This window comes from Budorcas taxicolor, chromosome 12 (genome assembly GCF_023091745.1).
Source record: "Budorcas taxicolor isolate Tak-1 chromosome 12, Takin1.1, whole genome shotgun sequence".
Taxonomy (NCBI): Eukaryota; Metazoa; Chordata; class Mammalia; order Artiodactyla; family Bovidae; genus Budorcas; species Budorcas taxicolor.
Genome location: NC_068921.1, coordinates 33,152,642 through 33,168,318, shown reverse-complemented (window position 1 = coordinate 33,168,318; position 15,677 = coordinate 33,152,642). Strand labels below are relative to the sequence as shown.

Below are 15,677 nucleotides of genomic sequence, written 5' to 3'. Positions count from 1 at the left end.
CCAGCCACCTGTTCAGCCTGACCGCATGTACTTCTCTCTTGGTCGAATGATCTTTCTCTCTGTTTTCTGTTGCTTGACTTTGGTCGTCTTTTCACTCCCTGACCAGCACTGACCCAGTCTTTTCCTTTTCACCCCTGTTTGGCTTGCCTTTTTTCTGTTTTGTACTGATTTTGACTTTGACCTTGTTCCTTGTCCTGTCTCAGTCGTATTGCCCTCTGGGCTTGCCTCTGTAGACAGAAAGCTGGAACCTCTTCTCTTGCCAGTGGAATTGCTTAACTTTGTGTAGTCAGCAGTGGTAATTGTTTATGTCGGTAGGCAGGTAGCTGATTATCTATAAGACAGTTCTGATGTGTTTTATGAATTTGGAAGTGATTTTTTTTTTAAGTCTTAAGTTCAGCTAAACATTTTCTTCATGTACATAATATCTGCTCAACAGAAATTGGAAAGTGCTTACTTCTTACAGACAGATAAGAAGCTGAAATAGTATGCAAACATTTCATCTTTTTATCTGAAAACCTATTTTAGTACAGATGCGTCCAGCACTTCTTGAGAGTTTAAACCAAATACCCTGGAACCGAAAGTTACTATTGTCCTGTTTTTAGCCAAGACTAGCTCACCTCCGCAGAGCCTTGACATGTGCTTGGATGTGCATATGCATACGTGAACAACATAAAGAAGCCTGTCAGAGTAGCACACCCATCTCCTACTTCACCGGGTGCTCTTCTGCACTTTGGGTTTTTTTTTTTTGAAGGGATGGGACCATTCAGTTCTGAAAGGTGATTCAACCTTACATTAACTTTAAATGCTTGAAGTTTTCAATGCAAGCCAGAAATACTAACCAACCTTACCACTTTTTAGCCTTTATTTGATTTGGATCATGTAGCATTTGCTCTATTTCCGTTGCACTTTGTAAAACTGAACTCACCGAATTTAAGTATGCTTGCTGATTTTCAAATCAGAATGCAGCACAATTACATTTTTCCTTGGTGAAATTCTGTACTGTGATTATCCCTGAAATGTTTTGGAATGTAAGATAACATTTGTTAAAATAGTGACTCATTTTTAAGTGTTTAAAAAGTACTTTTGATTTAGTTGTAATGTATTAAGTAGAGAAATTCAATACTAGTTGCCTTCATGCAGAAAATATTAGTGAAACCTGTCAAGAAGTTATACATTTTTAGTTCATAAAGCTTTCTAATAGCTTTAGTGAGGTATGATTCACATACCATACAGCTCGCCTATTTTAAGTGTACAGTTCACTATTTTAAGTATATTCACAGAGTTGTGTGGTTGTCACCACACTCTAATTTAGAATATTTTCATCCCCCCAAAAGAAACCCTGGACCCATTAGCAGTCGTTCCACTTACCCTCCAACCCTCCAGTCTTAGGCAACCGCTAATCTGCTTTCTGTCTGGATTTGCCTGTTCCGGACATTTCATTGAAATGAAATCATACAATATGTGGTTTTTTGTGACTGGCTTCTTTCACTTAATGTAATGGTTTTAAGGCCCATCCATGATTTAGCATGTATCACGTTTTGTTTGTCATTCATCAGTTGTTGGATAGTTGGGTCATTTCCACTTTTTGGTTATTATGAGTAAGGCAGCTATGAACATTGGTGTGCATCTGAGTCCCTTCTTTCAGTTCCTTGGATATACATGTGCCTAAGATATACATACAAATGTGGAATTTGGATATACACTTAGGAGTGGAATTTCTGGATCACATGGTGGCTGAGCGCTGGCCTTGTGAGTAACCGCCAGACTGTCCTCAGTGGGCACACCATTTTACATTCCCACTAGCAGCCCATAAGGGTTCCAGTTTCTCCACATCTTTGTTAACACTTTCTTCCCACACCAACCTTTTTTTTTAATATAGCTATCTTTATGGGTGAGAACACTTGACTAATTTTTATTCTTATAGCAGTATTAGATATGAGATTGACGTGCAGTATACCAGCTGGATCATTTAATCTTTCTGAGCACTGTGGATTTCTTGTCTATAAAAATAGATTCATCCCACAGAGATCCTTTGTATAGTATATGATAAAGCATATAAAGAAAGTTTTCAGGCCTCTCATAGGGCCATGTAAATTATACATATTTTAACGTATTTGTTAAATTAATCTCACTGGTTCTATTGTTTGTGGTTGCACTATTTCTCCAGTGCCCAATTATGCTAATTTGTATTTTTCAGGAAGAATTTGTGATGTTTATTAGTAGGCAGTTTTCCTAAATATGTCTTTTTGCAGATAGTAACTTACAATACTTCTGCCTACGATGTCATGATTGTGTTTCTGAGAAATCTCTTACAAAAAATCTCTTATAAAAACAGCTTTTTCACTGGGGTATGGGTGCTAGAGGGCTTTTGCTGGACTTGGTTGCGATATAAGTATTTTTATAGTTGCATTCTACGAGGAGTGCATCTGTTGACTAAACAAGACAGAAATAAACTTTGCTTCTTTACCATTTAGTCTACTCAGAAGGTTGAGGTTCCCCAACCTTTGTCCCTGATTGAGCAGTCTTGCTGGTAATACTGCTACCATTGCCAGTGGTAAAAGAATAAAAGAATGCTTGGGTAAACAAAGCAATTCCATTCCAGAAGAACACCCAGACAGTCAAACAGTGCATCTGTGTGTGCCTGTTCTTTGCATGCAACTATTATTTTTCCTGTTTACTCTGTGCTGATTCCAGTTTGCATCATAATAATGCCTTTGTGTGGAGACTTTTCCCCCCTAATTAATTGGTGATGTTATAACCATATTGTGTTGTAAAAACTCATGCTGTAAGAGAGTTGCCTGTATTTGCCAGTACAGGGTAGATAGTAAGTACTGTAAATATTTGTTGATTTCAGGTGACCAGATGACCCGTTCTGTAGATTGAGATATTTGTCATTGCTCTAACTCGGTGCTGTGTTGATGCTCAGCTCAGCATACAGTGCTTATTGATAGGATCTGCTTGTACCAATACATTTGTTCTTGTTGAAGGTGTTTGAGTGGGTTCCAAAGAATTGCAGGGGGAAGTTATCTCTAGAAAAACACGTGTCAGGGAGTTGAGCAGATGAAATAGTAGTCCCCTCCTTATCCAGACGGGATACACTCCAAGCTTCCTGGCGGATGCCCGAAACCTGGGATAGTAGCATATTTCCTGTGTTCTCTCATGTTCTAAATGTACATAGCATGGTACACTGGACAGAGAAGTGATCCTCATTCTTGGCGAGATGCAAGACTTCATCATGCTGCTCAGGACGGCATGCAGTTTAAAACTTACAAATTGTTTATTTTCCGTTTAATATTTTCAGACTGTGGTTGACCACGAGTAACTGAAAACGCTGGTAAGGGGGGGACTACTGTGTTCACTGTATCATTAGACCGTGTGTTGAAAACAAAGTGGAAAATGTAATCCTACCATTGTACAAAATCATGAGACCTTTTTGCTTTTGACAAGCATCATCATGTTGTAGGAAGACAGGACTAGAATAGCTCGGGAGAAAGGCAAATATGATAAAATGATTGAGAGAAAAGTACCATAGTATATATATATATAAATATATAGGATTTGGGGTCTGAAAGGATTTGGGTCTTTCAACTTGGAAATTGAAGGGATAGATTTGAAGTATAGTCAGCCCTGGGCACAGAGTGGAAGGTCAGGGGCATTGTTTCTAGGACCCTTTGGATGTAAAAAGTCGAGGGTACTCTTTTCCTTTTTGGGACTTCCATGATGGGAAGTGGTTAAAACTCCATGCTTCTGCTGTGGAGGGTGAGGGGTTTAATCTCTGGTTGGGGAACTGAGATCAATCACATGCCACTTGGTGTGATGAAAATTTTAAATAAATAAATAGAATGATGTAGTATTCACACATACATGAACTACGCATATCGTCCCATATACTTTATTTTTTAACTGGAATATAATTGCTTTACAATGTTACATTAGGTTTTACTGTACGGCAGGGTGAATCAGCTGTGTATACACATATCCCCTCCCTCTCGCGCCTCCCTCCCGCTCCCCCTTCCCACCCTCTAGGTCATCACAGAGCTTTGAGCCGAGCTCCCTGTGGTATAAAGCTGCTTCCCCTACCTGTTTTGCACATTATAGTATATATATGTTAATGCTACTTTCAGTCCATCCCACCCCCTCCTCTCCGCCCTGTGTCCACAAGCCTGTTCTCTACGTCTGCACCTCTATTCCTGCCCTGTAGGTTCATCAGAACTGTTTTTCTAGATTCCATATATATACATTAATATCCAATATTTGTTTTTCTCTTTTTGACTTACTTCACTCTGTATGACAAAATATAGGTTCATCCACATCACTGTAAATGACCCAAGTTTGTTCCTTTTCATGGCTGAGTTATAGTCCATTGTATATATGTACCGTATCTTCTTTATCCGTCCATCTGTTGATGAGCATTTAGGTTGCTTCTGTGTCCTGGCTAAACAGTGCTGCAGTGAATGTTGGGGTGCGTGTATCTTTTTGAATTATTCTTTTCTCCAGGTATATGCCCAGGAGTAGGATTGCTAGGTCATATGGTAGCTCTATTTTTAATTTTGGGGGAACTTCCTTACTGTTCTCCATGGTGGCTGTACCAACTTAGATTCCCACCAGCAGTGCAGAGGGCTCCCTTTTCTCCACACCCTCTCCAGCATTTTTTGTTCGTGGATTTTTTTATGATAGCCTTCCTCCTTTCCTGAAGTTGATTGTGCCTTTTCTCTTGATTTCCAGCCACTCAGAATGTTAATTTGTTAAATCATAGTTTTTACACACCGTTAAATTTTTTTACCTTTTCACTCTATTTCAGTTTTGCATAATTAAAAGGTTGTAGATCTGTGAATGCTACAAATAAAGCTTGAAAGTTGAAGTAGTCTTTTGTTTTAAGGTATCACCTGTTTTCTTGGTTGTTCATAGAGTATGTAACAACAGCTTGAGTCATTATTAAACAGCACTTGCCATATAAAGGATAATCTGTCATAGCTATGTAAACTATATAATAACCACAATGCATTTTTTCTTCATGAAGCACCTGTATAATTGTTCTCATAGTTGTTTAAGCTAAAACAGTACTATGGCCAGTCAGTAACTTAACTAAAAAATGATTTTCTTCTTCCTCTGCGTATACATAGACACATGTATTTTGGGATGTATATATGTCTATCTGTCTCATGTACGTGAAAGTTTTTATCTATGTAGTGCACATGTATATATATGTGCATGTGTTTAAATACGCGTTTTAAATATATCGACAGTAATGTGATCAGATATCACTAAATGTGGGGGTTTCCATCAAAGTAAACAACCAACCCATGTTTCTTAAATCCTCTTCCCAGAGTCATTTTTTTGAACACAGCTCTGTGAAGAATAAAGTTATAATCATGGCATCTTAACTTCAAGAACTATATTTTGGCACTGGTAATTTATAATCATTCTTTTTCTCCTTAATATTCATCCTAGAAGAAATGAGCAACACTGAAAAGAGAAATTAATGTGTAATCCTTTCCTCCCTAATGACTGGTCTTTCCTGCTATTTTGCATATCTGCCCAATTTATTTCTGCTTGGCCCTAAAGATTTTCTTCTTAAAAGTAGCATCACATCAGGCATATGAATACACCTGAACATTTAAAAAATAGTCACCTGTTGTACTGCAAGTATGCATTTAGTGGTATCTGATCCTTTTACTGTAATCTCGTAACTAAACAGACAGAAAGGACCAGGAGTTTCTTTCTAGTCTCCAAGCTTAGAAATACTTTTTAAAGTTTACGTAGCTTTTTTCCAAACAAGATAAAAATGCATTCGAAGTATGAGAGCTAACAAACTGAGCTTGAATCGCTCACGATAATGCAGAGGAGAGAGATTCATAGCTCAGTTTACAAGAAGCTTTGTAACTTCCTGGAGCTTGGCATCTGGAGCTGCCAAGAAACGTGGAAGTAACTCCTGTTGGGTCTGTCTTGTTCACTGGTGTATCTTAGGAACTATAACAGTGCCAAGCACAGGAACGCCCCCCCACCCCCAAATCAAGTTAGTAGTTCTGATAATCTTAAACTAATGTAATTAAGCAAAAAGTTGCAGATTCCATTTGTCAGAATGATTGAAAGAGCCAACATGTTAACCTGAAAAGGAATTTTAAGCAAAACTTAGCATGGCTAGCTAGAATGTGTTCTCTGAGAGCTGACCCGATTTAAATGAAAGGGACTGTTGTTTCAGTTTGCTTTAATGCATTGTAACTTCATGTAAGATAATTGGGCATCCTGTATGATACAGGCCGCAGGAATGCACCAGTGCTAGAGTTTATTGGTCTGCTGCAGCAAGGGTGGGCGCACACTTGGCTTCCAGAGCAGGGGTCTTCCTAGGTGAATGTGGGTGGAATGATTCTAAGGAAGAACTGAGGAGGAGACCACTATGGGCTGGGTCCTGTCGTGGGGCGGGTTGTTTGGTAATTGGGTGCCTCGATATCTTGCTCAAGGCAGGAGGAGTGAAGCAGAGCTGGGCATCATCAGTCAGCAGTCATCGCTCAGAAAAGGGCCGTTCTAGTCCTTTGGCCATTCTGCTGTAGCCTTGGGCAAAACTCCATTTCCTGCTTGCCTTTTCTACTGGCCTTGCCACTAATTTCTGAGGGATATCAGAGATTGATTATCAGTGGGGTTTATTTTCACTTTCTCAGGCCTTCTTTTTGGCTAGATTCAGCCCCAGGGGATATTGTTCTGTGAAATCCAGCTCTCCTCTGTGCTGGGATTCTGCTGACCAGGAGACTGTTCGGAAAGCCTCAGTTACTGTTAACCGAAGTCAGTATTTTATGAATACTTTCTGTTGTAAGGTTAGTTATTGAGCCCTCTGAAGCTTAAGTGGCTGTGCACTGGAAGACTCTGGAGATGGCATCTGAGTGCTAGCGCACTGGCAAATGCTGAGAGATTGTTAACCGTTTGTAATCCAAGCACCAGGGTCCCAAGTGTGGTTTGGGCATAGACAAACTATCCTAGGTTTGACATCATAGTGGCTGTTTGTCTTGTTTACTGTGTTTAGTTGGCTATTTGAAAGAATTGCTTAGTACTTGAGTACCCAAGAACTAGAGTGAGCTGAGTTGCACCCAAAAGAATGGCTACAATTTCAACAGTTGGCCTATTTGCAAATTTTAGTGAACTTCTGAGCAAATTGTAGCCAGGAATAAGACTCATGCAAGGAGTGACTCGGGGTGCAAAGAGCAATATTATGGTTATCATTGTTAGAAACAGTAAGTGTCTGTTAACAATTCAGAAGTTTAAAGCAGCAGAGAGGAAGGGAAAGAACTGAAAAAAGAGAGCATGCAGATTAAAGCCTGACAATCTTTGGTTCTAACTATTTAAATTTTGTTCTGTAATTCGTGAGGGTGGAAGCTGTCTCTCTCAGGCCACTTGATCTAAAGGTCTCAGGCAGAAGTTTTCTCATTTTGAGATTGTCTTCTTGACAATTCTTAGGAATCCTCAATTTGGGGTCTCTAGCTGGACAGTCTTCTAGTAATTTGAGGAAGTGGTCTGTCATTGTTATTGAGAGCTGTGGAGCCAAGAAGTTTTACTGCAGAACATGGCAAGGCCATTTCCACGGGAGCTCAAGTGCAGTCTGTCCCTAATGTTGCTTCAGAAATAGCCAAACATTTAATCTGAGAGCATGTAGAGCTGGTTAAGTATCTGGCAAGGGAAGATAGTTGTTTACATCAGTGATAAGGTTGAACAGCTCTGGAAAATTATTGTTAACCAGAATTATTACATCACATAATTTCTTTTTTTGTGATGGAAATAATTAAGATATAGTCTCTTAGCAACTTTGAAGTTTATAGTACACTGTGCTGTGCATAGATCTCCAGGATTTTTTTTATATGCTGGTTGCAAGTTTTACCCTTAAACAATACCTGCCCAGTCCCTGAGCCCCTGGTAACCACTCTTCTGCTTTCTCTATTTACACATGTAAGAGACTGCACATGTAAGTGATATTCTCTGTCTGATTTATCTCACCTAGCAGTGTCTGGAGAAGGCAATGGCACCCCACTCCAGGACTCTTGCCTGGCAAATCCCATGGACGGAGGAGCCTGGTAGGCTGCAGCCCATGGGGTCGCTAGGAGTCGGACACGACTGAGCAACTTCACTTTCACTTTTCACTTTCATGCATTGGAGAAGGAAATGGCAACTCACTCCAGCGTTCTTGCCTGGAGAATCTCAGGGACGGGGGAGCCTGGTGGGCTGCCGTCTCTGGGGTAGCACAGAGTTGGACATGACTGAAACGACTCAGCAGCAGCAGCAGCAGCAGCATAGTGTCTTCAAGATCCACACGTAATCCGAGTTATCACAAGTGGCAGGATTTCCTTCTTTCTTGTGGCTGAATAACATTGATCCTTTTTAGGTGGCCCATTACCTGTCTTCACTGGATGCTTGTAAAATCTGCCACTTGTCTCCACTTTTCTGAAATACCTAAATATCGTGTCTTGATGTGGGTGGGCTTTCATTCATTTGTGATGGGAACTCATTGAACCCTTGCAGTGTTACAAATCCTGTCCTTCAGTTGCCGAGTTTTCTTGAATTACTTTGTAAGTTTTCTGCCTCTCTTTTCTGTTCTTTTTTTCTGAAACTCCTAATTATTTAGATTCCCTGGACTGGTTCTCTGATTTCTGTTTTTCTTTCGCATTTCTCTGTGTTTTACTGCTGTTTCTTAGGCTCTCTCCTCAGTTTATCTTCTGCCTAGCCAGCTCTGCTTCCAGAGGGATATTGTCCTCTCAGGTCTCAGCTTTGAGGATTTGACTCTGAAAATCCAGTTGGTGCTCAGCTTTCTATCAGCTTCTTCCGTTTTTTTGGATCCTTGTCATCCTTTACTGTTTGTCCACTTTCGTTTTAGTTTCCAAACTTCTGTGCCATCTTCTCTCCCATTTTTCTTCCTTATAAGTTTGTGCCTTTTCCATAGTTTTAGTAGGGCGTAGGAGGGGAGTCAAGTTTGATATGTGTGTTAAGTACTCTATTTTACCAAAACACTGCTCATTTTTGTAAGCACTCCTTTGCAGCCATTAACTTACCCCCCCACCCCCACCCCACCTAATCTGTTAAAGGCGAGTGTTCATCATGGCTGTACCCTCCTCTTTTTGGTCATGTCACATGACACACTTTCTCTAGCTTTGTTTGCTTATCTTTAAATGTAATAATGTTTTCTTGTCATCCTCATTTGTTTTGTACACTCCTTGAGGTGAGGCACACATACTCTGCACCCTTTGGAGACAGCTGACATGAAAGTTCTGCTCCCACCCCGCCTCTGAAAGCAGGCAGACCTCAGGGCTGTCCGCGTGTTTCCATGATTTTACGCAGCTGCTGCTCATCTTTGCTCTTCTCCAAGCAGCCAGCCAGTATTCTTGTTCATGCTGTTCTGCCTTCCTGGGGTGTCTCATGTAACTACTCATTTCTTTCCCCAACCCCTCTTTCCTTTCCTGACAAGCTTCTTTAGTCTTAAGACCTTCTGGTTAAGTATACTCTTGCAGAAGCTTTCCTTCACCCCTTCAGGTGTAGCTGAACATCCCCTGTGTTTCTAGTACTGTGTGTAGAGCTCTGCACTGCAGCTATTATTGACAGTCTGACTACTACGACCAGATTGTGGCTCCTTTTCCTCTCTAGTGTGCCTTTGTGGTTAGAGAAGTGTGCCCCGCACATCACCAAGTACTGTTATGTTATCATGGTAATTAGGTGAGTTTTAAGAGGTTGTTGCGTTTTTGATAATCACATATCTTTTAAGGTTTTTTTTTTTTTTTAATTCTCCCATTTACCTTTCTTTCTGATAACTTTTTTAAAAGATAAAACATGTAACTACTTGGGGTGAGGGAGAGAACTGATTGCAGATTCAAAATTTTTAGTTCATTTTGAAGAAGTTTTCACAGCGCGGTTTTTAAAGACGAGAAAGTCCAGAGGTGGTTGTTAAGGGGGTGAATGAGTTAGTCTTTGTTTTTTTTTCCTTCCCCGCTGCTCATTCTCTCCACAGAGGGCTCTAGTTTAGAAGTCATCCTCAGCAGTAGATATAACAACCGGTTACACTCCTGGGTTGACCATCTGTGTAAATTAGTACCTTGCACATGAACTGTCTCATCCCTGGTGGATTTATTCTGACCCCAATTTCATTTTGTTTCTGTGTCACTCTCTTTAATGCCCCCTTTAAGTTTTCAGACATCCTTCCGACTTGGTGAACATTAAGTACAGATATTCTTAATGTATTTTTAATATAATGTGTGCCCATTTGTGTGCTTTGCCAGAAAGTACTTGTAGATCTGATTGTCATAAAACAAATCTCTTTTCAGAAAAATAATGTCATTGGGATTTGTTTTTGTAACTAAAGATAAGGTGTAAATATGTAAGCAAAGATAAAGCCAAGCAAACTTAATAATTTAAAATAATAAAGTGTTAAATAAAATTAATTGATTTTCTAAGGAGTTACCCTTTTGTTCAGTGAAACCTTCAGGCTTTTCACCAGCTCTATCACCCTACCCTTTCTTTTAGTATTTGACCTCATTTCCAACATCAGAAAAATAGGAAAGCCATCAGAATGAGAACTCCCTGGCCCTTGCCTCTGAACCCACCCCTCTGCCCCTGTGTCCTCCTTGGTCTTCCTGTTGGAGATACGATGGAGAAGCTTTTGACCTCGCTTGCAGTCTAGTTCCTCCCCTCCCCCCCGCCGCACCCCCAGCATTTCAGTCTCTGCTTTTCTCGTTTTGCCCTCTCATTTCCTCTCCTCTGGGTCCTTCCTCTCAGCGCTTAGCATACTCGAGTCTCTGGCATCTTAAAACATGGTTAATCTTGTGTGCTATTCCAGCTGCTGCCTTATTTTATCACCTTCAAAGAATCACCTACGTCTCGGTTGACTTAATGCCCAAGTCATTGCTCAGCCTTCTGCGGTGTAGACTCTGCTGCTGCGTCACCACAGCTGTTTTCGCCTAGTCCAGCATCCCTCGGTGACTTCATCATTGCTAAATTCAGTGGATGCTGCTCAGTCCTCACCTTACTAGGCTTCTCTGCAGCTTTGGATACTGTTTACTCTTCTGCCCGTTTCTGAAATTCTTTTTCTTGCCGTTCCTAGTCTCTGATCTTCCCTCATGTACTCTCCTGACTTGGATGATGGTATCTTCAGTTTTCTCTTTGGTTGGGTCTGTTCAGCTTGCCCTACCCACGTAGGTGTCTCACAAGTATCAGATTCAGCCTGCATGCGTCGGAGCGCTCATCTTCCTGTTCCCTCTGACCTCCTGTGAATGCTGCTGTTAGCCTGTTCCCTGAGGCGGGAGCCATCATCTGTGAGGTCTCCTCCTTTCTCACCCCCAGGATTCTATCCTGGAGGCTGCGGTGCTGCTTATGCGGCTCTAGCCTTCTCCTCTGCGGCAGCCAGCATCACCCCTCACCTGAGTCATTCTGACACTGTTGACTTAACTGATCTCTCAGCCTCCTGTCCTTCTCCCCCCCACCAGCTGCCCCAACACACACCTCCCTAGCATTCAAAAAAGGTAGGCAAAGATGTTTTCCCCAAAGGAGGATTGCTATTCTCCTGTTTAAAAATCTTGAATGGAGCACCTCCTCTTGTTCTTGGAGTAAAAAGACTCGTATGATCGGGTTCCTAATTATATCCCCAGCTTCATCTCCGGTTATTTAATGTGACTGTTTTTCAAATGCTTTTCCCTCCCTTCAGATGATAAGGCACACTGTGTTTCCCCCTTAACATGCACAGCACGGTTCTCAGAATGTGATCTGGGAAGCCCTAGGTGTCCCCAAAACCCTTTCAGAGGATCTGCATGGCCAACACCGTTTTCATAACAGTGCTGTATTCTGTGCTTTTCCTCGCTCTGATTCTCACGAGTGTACAGTGGCTTTTTCTCAAAGGTGACGAGGCAGGTGATGATGCTGTTGCTCTGGTGGCCAGTGGGTATGTGCTTTTGTAGGCTGTGTTTTTAACAGTTCCCATTTTTAAATTCTAAGAGGGTTAATATTGATAGAACCTCTTCAGGGTCTTCAGTGACACCCAAGAGAGAAAAAGGGTCCCGAGTCCAGAAGGTCTGAGGACTGTCTTTCAGGCCTTGGTTAGTTGGGATTTCCTGTGAGGAGACTTGGCTTGGGTCTCCATAGCGTGACTTTTGGGTCACCTCTGCAGGTTGCGCCTTAGCACATATCCTGTGGTGGGTCGGTTAGTTACCTCTCACCGCTGGTACACAGAAAGCTCCACCATGGAGGTAGGAACCCCAGTCAGTCCCCAGTTCTGGAGACAGTGAGTGCTAAGCAAACACAAGCTGAGTGAATCTCTTTGAAGGTATTTGGGGATATGAACTTATAACATGTTTAAAATCATAACCATTTTGTACTTCATGAGAGATGCATTCATTTCTTAACTTTTTTGACCCCTTAATATCTGAGTGGGTTTTAAGAAAGCAAGTTTTACTTTATATGCATTGTGTACATGTACACACGTGTGCACACACACACACACACACACACAGGTAAGCATATACATATTAGAGCAGAAAGAACCTTACTTGTTGGAAGTCAGGAGCTTCATTTTGGAATCTTCTTTTTCTTCTGTGCAAATAAGCATAGACCCTTGGACAGGTCTTTTTATTCCTTTGAATATAACTTCCCTCATCAAATAATGTAATTGTGCTAGATTATCTAAAAAGTTTTTCCCATGTGAAATTATGTGATTATATATGAAGAGTGTCAAAGTGTATGTGATTCCTATTTCTTTATATATATTAAAATGCATGTACATTTAGATTTATTTATATATTAAAATTACTTTGTTTTCACAGGAAAGATGATAAAGACTATGCTTTAAAACAAATAGAAGGAACTGGGATCTCTATGTCGGCATGTAGAGAAATAGCAGTAAGTAAAGCTCTTTTTTATCATCATTATTATCAACTGACTTATGCATATCAATTATAAAAGTCACTGAATTGTATTAGTCACACACATTAATTGAAAGTTGAGAAGTATTTTTCATATCAACTATTTATAGAAAAGTGTAAAGATGGTATGTAGTTCTAGCAAAAATTGCTACATAAATTAATTGATTTGGGATTAAGTCTCAGTTGTTTATCTAAATATATATATATATTTTTCCAAAAATGTCACTAAATAGATAAGGATCCAGTTATTCTTATTTCATTGTGTGTAATAAAAGTATTTGTTATATGTTAATTCACATAAAATTCATGTTTCTATTTTAATAAGATGAAATTATTGACGTTACTTATGAACTTAAAATGAGATTATTTGATTTTCATTGTTTCTGTCTGTTCTTTTGCATATGTAAAATTATATACCCCCTTTTTTGGAAGCATATCATTGCCATATGGTAATTAAAATCTCATTTTGATTCCAAAGGAAAATATTCTTCATGTTAATGCATTACCAAATAATTATTCAGACATTTAAAGTGAGATTTTACTTCAGTTTTTACTATTGGGAAACTATGGGTCCAGACTTATCTTTTCAGTCTCTAGTCAGAATATTCTAAAATATGTATTATAATAGTCTTCACTTTTATTGCTTTCAGCCCTCTTTCTACAGATATAGGCTGTTATGGCCTGGAGGTATTAATTTAAATAATTTTACTCATTTAACAGCTTCTATACCATTGGGTTTTCAACTAATAGTCAATTATTTTGTGTCATGTTGACAGCAACTAGACCAAGGTAAAGTATAGAAACTTAGAAAAGTCAAGAACCCTGGCCTTAAGTGTTTACACACTGATGAGAAAGGGCACTCATAACTCTTATAGGAACAATATAACAGGCACTATGATAGAAGTGACTGGGAAAAGGGTATATATACATAACTAGAGAATCGAGGAGGGTTTCAGATTTTGGAGGCCATGTAAGTATTATCCCCACAAGGAAAGAATAGGAGTGAGATGGAGGGCTTCTTAACCAAAGGTATGCTGTAATGAAAACTGTATTTCATTTCATTGATAAAATTCTTGTACTCTTGAATCTTGAGGTAAGATACCTGTTCATTAACTGTCAGTTCTGCAACTTCTACTATTCTCGGTGTTCCAGTCAGTTGTAAAGAATTAAAATCCATTGCAATATGGTGAGTGGTGTTGGACGTCAGGATAGTGATGACCTTCGCAGGGGCAGAGAGGGAGCAGAAGGACAGACAAGGGAGCTTTCAGGATGCTAGTGATGTTCTGTTTCTTGGTTTTGCCCTGGGTCTGGTCATGCGGGTTTCACATGTGAAAACTCACTGAGCTGTGCATTTACCATTCATGTGCTTTCCTCTGTCTTTATTATTCGTCAACAAAAAGTTTTAAAATCAACACTCCATTCATTTCAGAAACATTCTTAGTTTTTTATCTGTGTTGATAACTGTAAATGCAGTTAAGCACAATAAGGAATACTCCTTATTTTTATTGTACTTGATTGTGGTTCTTCTACCTAAGGTGAGCAGAAATTTTTAATTTTGATGATGTCTCATTTGCTAGTTTTTTCCTTTTATGACTTGTTTTCTGTGTCTGGCTGAAGAAATCTTCATGTGTTTGCTGATTGTGAAGATATTTCCCTTTGTTTTCTTCTAAAGCCTTGCAATTTTAGCTTTTATTGTAAGTCTGTGATCTGTTCACTTCATTTCTATTTGTAGTCTGATGTAATGCTTGAATGCCTCCTCCCCTCTCTCCATGTGAATGTACAATTGTAGCCTCATTTTTTGAAAAGACTCTTTCCCATTGAATTCCTTTGGCATATTTGTAAAAAATGAAATGACTGTAAGTGTAGGACTATTTCTAGGCTCTATTCTGTTCCATTGATCTCTTTGTCTCTCCATGGCTGATTCCAGATCACTCTGCATCACACACATCAAGACTTGAAGTGAGGTGGTATAATGCCACCGGCTTTATTCTTTTGATTCAGGATTGTTTGGGCTATTTTAGGTTCTCCGAATTAGCATATACATTGTTGAACTGGCTAGTCATCTTTATTTCTAAAAAATGCCTGCTGAGATTATGGTTTACATGAGTTCAGGGAGAACTGATATCTTAATAATACTGAAACTTCCAAGCCATGAATCTTAAGAAGGTGTATTTTCCATTTTTAAGGTTTTTAAAAATTTTCTGTCAACAATGTTTTATAGTTTTTTAGTGTGGAGGCTTTACATAGTTGTTAAATTCATTCCTAAGGATTTTATGTTTTCTGTACTATATATGTATTATTTAAAAATATTTTCTACCTCTTTGCTTCTGTACTTAGAATTGATTTTTCAAATGTTATAAGTTTTTTAAATCAAATTTATTTAGATTTATCTGACTTACCCACTTAGGTATATCTCTTCTGAGTATTTCCTTCATCCTTTTTGTATATATAGTTTTGTTTATTTACTTTTGGTTGTGCTGGGTCTTCGTTGCTGCGTGGACTTTTTCTCTAGTTGTGGTATATGGGCTTCTCACTTCAGTGGCTTCTCTTGTTGTGCAGCACAGGCTCTAGGGCACACAGGCTTCAGTAGATGCATCACGCAGCCTCAATAGTTGTGTCTCTCGGGCTCTAGAGCATAGGCTCCGTAGTTGTGGTGCACGAGTTTAATTGCTCTGCGGCATGTGGGATCTTCCCAGGCTAGGGATCAAACCCACGTCTCCTGCATTGGTAGGCGGGTTCTTTACCACCGAGTCACAAAGAAAGCCCTAAAATGCTATATATTATATAAATTATATT

General features: G+C 39.7%; 1 protein-coding gene across 3 annotated transcripts in view; it reads left to right on the top strand.

Moving 5' to 3' along the window:
* The window catches only part of CDK8 (cyclin dependent kinase 8), a 75,537-nt gene that overhangs the window by 10,993 nt on the left and 48,867 nt on the right, over nt 1–15,677 (top strand). For all 3 annotated transcript variants that reach the window (XM_052650060.1, XM_052650058.1, XM_052650057.1), the window contains exon 2: nt 12,783–12,858. In XM_052650060.1, the coding sequence (XP_052506020.1) occupies nt 12,783–12,858 (76 nt within the window). The remainder of the gene's footprint in view (nt 1–12,782; nt 12,859–15,677) is intronic.